At 53.2% G+C, this 4156-nt stretch overlaps 1 protein-coding gene across 1 annotated transcript; it reads right to left on the bottom strand.

Annotated features, from left to right (window-relative positions):
- Nucleotides 1-1657: 1657 nt before the first annotated feature.
- Nucleotides 1658-3688, bottom strand: Tnfsf9 (TNF superfamily member 9). Its single transcript, XM_042055357.1, has 2 exons — nt 3257-3688; nt 1658-2137 (listed from the first exon to the last, which is right to left on the bottom strand). Exons 1-2 carry the CDS (start codon nt 3686-3688, stop codon nt 1658-1660), a joined length of 912 nt encoding a protein of 303 aa, XP_041911291.1.
- Between the last annotated feature and the right edge of the window lie 468 nt (nt 3689-4156).

Below are 4156 nucleotides of genomic sequence, written 5' to 3'. Positions count from 1 at the left end.
AGCAACTGCTTTACTGTACGTGGATTTTCCAGACTGTTCCACCGTCACAGAACAGATCAGAAGCTAACTTCAGCACTGCTGTTTCCTCTGGGCTAAATCCCCAACAAGCAATAAACCCAACCCGAGTCCCCAAAACACAGAATCCAGTTTAGGGTGGGGTGACAAAGGGATTTCCACTCCCCCCCCCCATAGGCAAGGTAAGTCACCTGCAGTCACAGCTAGGAAACAATAAAATGGAAACTTTTTAAAAATCTGTTGAGACACAGTGGCTGTGGGTTTCGTGCTCGGTGACTCACACCAGTGAGGAAACACTACATCAGCTGAGTTTACAAATACACTGCCCGAGTGGATTACATCACCCCTCGGCTTCCGCTGGGAGACTAGCAGTGTGGCTGCCTTTGGACTCACACTCCACAGGCCCAGGAACACACACAGTTCCCATCCCTGTCGTTACCTGGAGTCCCGGAAGAAGGCTGCAGCTGAATCCCTTGTTGGCCTGCACACCCATGAGGGGAGGGATGACTTCCTTAACAAAGTCTCCTTCGTTCCTTCAAATCTATCATTATATTGCTCCAATGGGTTCTGTCTCTATAATGTGATGGTGCTGGCTTAGCACACAGAGTCCCATGCCTTCACATCATAAATCATAGATTTGTACTACAGAGATGGTGTATGCTGCTGGCTCTGCCAAACCTGGATGACTGGGGTTTTTTTTGCTTTGTTCTTTTTCTTTCTCCTTTCTTTTTTTTCTTTTCTTTTTTTTGCTTGTTTGCAGCTGGATTCCCAGAAATAGACTACTCGGAGGTAGAGTGCAGGTCTCGCAGGTATGAGACTCTGGTTCCATCCCCAGCACCATGTCTGCCACCCTGTCATCTCGGGACTCAGAAGGGGCCTGAGTTTGAGGCCAGCCTACGTTCCATATGGAATTTTAGGCCAGCCTGTTCTACACAAGACTCTTGTCTCAAAAAAAGGAATAGTGGTGCAGAGCCAGTTTAGCCAATTATTTTAAGGACCTAAATTCGGATGTTCAGCGTCCACCTAAAAGCCACAAGTGCCCCTAATCCCAAGGGAGTGGAGGATGATGCCCAGGGATGGAGACAGGATTCCTGGGACTTGCTTGCCAGACTGCCTTACAGAAACAGTGGGTTACAGGTTCAGAGAGACCTTCTCTCAAAAACCAAGACGGAGAGTGACTGAGGAAGAACGTTCATGCCAACCTCTATCCTCTGATACATGGACAACCACACACAGCACACGTGCGCCAACATCTTCATGGACAAACACCACGCTATGGACGTGAAAATTTAAAATTAAACAATAAAAATAATTCTAAAAAAATTTATTTACAAATACATTTATTTCTCACATATTAGTATAAATAAAGACTTTCCTTTTCATATCTTTGGTGACTGGTTTCTCGATAGCACCCTGCCCAGTAGTTTGCTAATGCTGTCCAATGAATTACATAAAGTGTTGTCTGAGCTATGCTCACAATAAATACTGAGTCCAGTCAGGGACAGGATGTGGGGACAGTACTGGAAGAGGGGACCCCTGCTCAGGCCCCATGAGATATAGCAGCTTGGGGTCTCAGCAACCAGAGGTCATAAGAAGGGTGACTGGCAACAGCCATGTGCCATTATCATATGGGTGACAATTCTCATGAAGTGCCAGGCTTCACAAGGAAGAGCACAAAGCTGGTGGTGTCAGTCTGAGAGAGCTGCCAGTCGTTGTACGGCTCCTGGACTCCATGCAGATAGGCTCTCAGCTCCACGCTGAGACGGTGGCCAGCCTTCAGGTGTATCAGGTCACTCCGGGAACCTTCGACTAAGTTGGCCTCCATGGAGCAAGGGAACAGGTCCACAGTCAGGGTCCAGCTGTCAAGCTCATTTACCCTGGGGTTCAGTTGCAGAACAAGAGAGACCTGGCCCCGCACCTTGTGGTCCATGTTTTTGGACACTGGGATGAGCTTCAGTTGCAAGGACACATAGTAGAGACCAGCTTGGTCCACCACCAGCTCGTTTTTGTCGTCATTATACCTCAGACCCTGGGACAGGTATGCGCTCCCAGCTCCATGTTGGCTGTGCCACCTCAGGGTCCTGTTGCTCAGCAATGCCTCTAGGAAAAGAACAAGGAGTTGCTGAGGGTAGTCGGGTATGGAGAGGTAGGACCTTGGGAGTGGGGGTAGGGAGAAGGAAACAGAACAGAAGGAAACGGAGGGAAGGAGGTAGAGAGGCCACCTAGCTGGGATATAATTCAAGAAAGTGGGTGTGGAATAAAACAAAAGGAGGGGAAGAGGGGGTTAGAGGGGTTTAGGGTGGAGATGCAGGCAAGCTCGGGGAGGAGGTGAGGGGAGCCAAGGGGTGGGAAGGTGAGGTGAGGAGGGAAAGCAAAGCGGAGAGCTGGGGGGAGAGTGGAGGAGTGAGAGGAGAAAAGGAGAAAGAAAGAGCCAGAGAACAGGGGAGGAAGAAGAGAGGCTTCAGAAAGGGGGAATCCAGGAGGGCAAAGAGATTGGGAAGAGGATCAGGAACTTAGCGGATAGGCAGGAAGGGACGACGGCTGGGGGCTCAGCAGGCGAGGGCTCGCCTGAAGCCCTGGGTTCATTAGGGTAGGAGAATGGCTAGCCTCAGCTACAAAATGAATTTGAGGGAAGCCTGGGTTACATGAAAGGGAAGGGGCGAGGGAGGGAGGGAGGGAGGGAGGGAGGGAGGGAGGGAGGGAGGGAGGGAGGGAGGGGGAGAAGTCTTAATTAGGGTGACAGCTGGTGCTGTGACAGCGGGAGAGGCTAAAGAGATGGGGGGGCAGAGTACGTGACACCAATGGCCCTTTTGTTCAGCAGGACCCGCCGGGGATACATTAGGCACACCCACCGTTTTTAGTCTGTAGATTGGCGAACACGGAAGACCCCTGGGAGGAAAGAAGAAACAAAGTAAGGGCTCCCTTAGGTCTTAGAGGGGCAGGTGGGAATTCATAAGGCCCAGCCCACATTGGGATGCCCTTCAACTTTGGATGGAGGAAAGCCCCGGGGACCTAGAGGGGACTGTAGGGAAATGCGGTGCGCCATCGGTAGTCCTCTCCCGGGTCCGATATGTACATAGGAAGTTGAGGGGATTAAGAAGCAAAGAAGTCTCTGAGTGAGAGACGGAGAAGGGGCGTGTCAAACGTGGTCGCGCGAGGGCGCTAGGGGAAGGTGTTTTCCCCACGACAGTGCAGAGGGGTGCTTTAGAAAGGATTCCCCCGGGAACGGGACGTGCCTCACCTGCCCTGTAGTGATGGGGTAGCCAATTAGGGGAACAGGGGTGACTGTCAGGTTTGAAGTCTTCTCTGAGGTCCCCTGGGCTGTCGAGGTGGGGATTGTGAGCGCCGGCAGGGTCAGGATACGGGTGAAGAGGACGGTCAGGCCACAGACCCCGAGCAGCAACAGCAAAGCGCCTAGCCAGTAGAGCAGCTGGCAGCAGGAACACGAGTGCGGGGCGGGCGGCCACGCGAGCTCGGGGTCCTGAACGTTAACCCTGAGACTCACAGCATCCTTAGGGTGCTCAGCATTCTCTAGGCGAACGGTACCTGCGAGGAACGCAGCATCCGATGGGAGCGCAGAATCGGCGGGAAGCGCAGCATCCGCCGGGCACACAGTACTTGAGGCATGCCTGGCTTCCGCGGCGTCCTCCGCTTCCAGCGTGCTCTGGTCCATGGCCACGGTCGGACAGTGCTTCTCTCCCGCCTGCGCCGGCTTTTTATAGGCTGCGTCTTTTATAGGAGGCGTCTTTTCCGGGCGGTTGTGGACGGCCGCGGGGTTCCCGGGCTCCTCGCTCCGCCCCACGACTACGGGAACTTCCCCCCTCCCCCTCCTCCTCTCTAGTCCCACCATGGTATCCAGATCCTATGCCTGTCCTCTTCTTTCTTCTCCTTCTCCTCCCTCTCCCCTACTTTTCCTCCCTTCCTCCTCCTTCCTCCTTCTGTCTTCCCCTCCTCCCCCCTTCCTTCTTCTGCTCCCCAATCCTTTTCTTCTTTTCGGTGTGTGTGTGTGTGTGTGTGTGTGTGTGCGCGCGCGCGCGCGCGCGCTTTTTTTTTAACATTGACACATTAAACAGCTGTTTATATGATGGGACCATGTGATGTCGGGATCCACTCCCTCCCTAGCCTCTCCTGGATCCACGGT

Source organism: Arvicola amphibius, chromosome 1 (assembly GCF_903992535.2).
Source record: "Arvicola amphibius chromosome 1, mArvAmp1.2, whole genome shotgun sequence".
In the NCBI taxonomy this organism is placed as follows: Eukaryota; Metazoa; Chordata; class Mammalia; order Rodentia; family Cricetidae; genus Arvicola; species Arvicola amphibius.
Note: the sequence above shows the minus strand (reverse complement) of the source record. Positions and strands in the feature narration are given on the sequence as shown.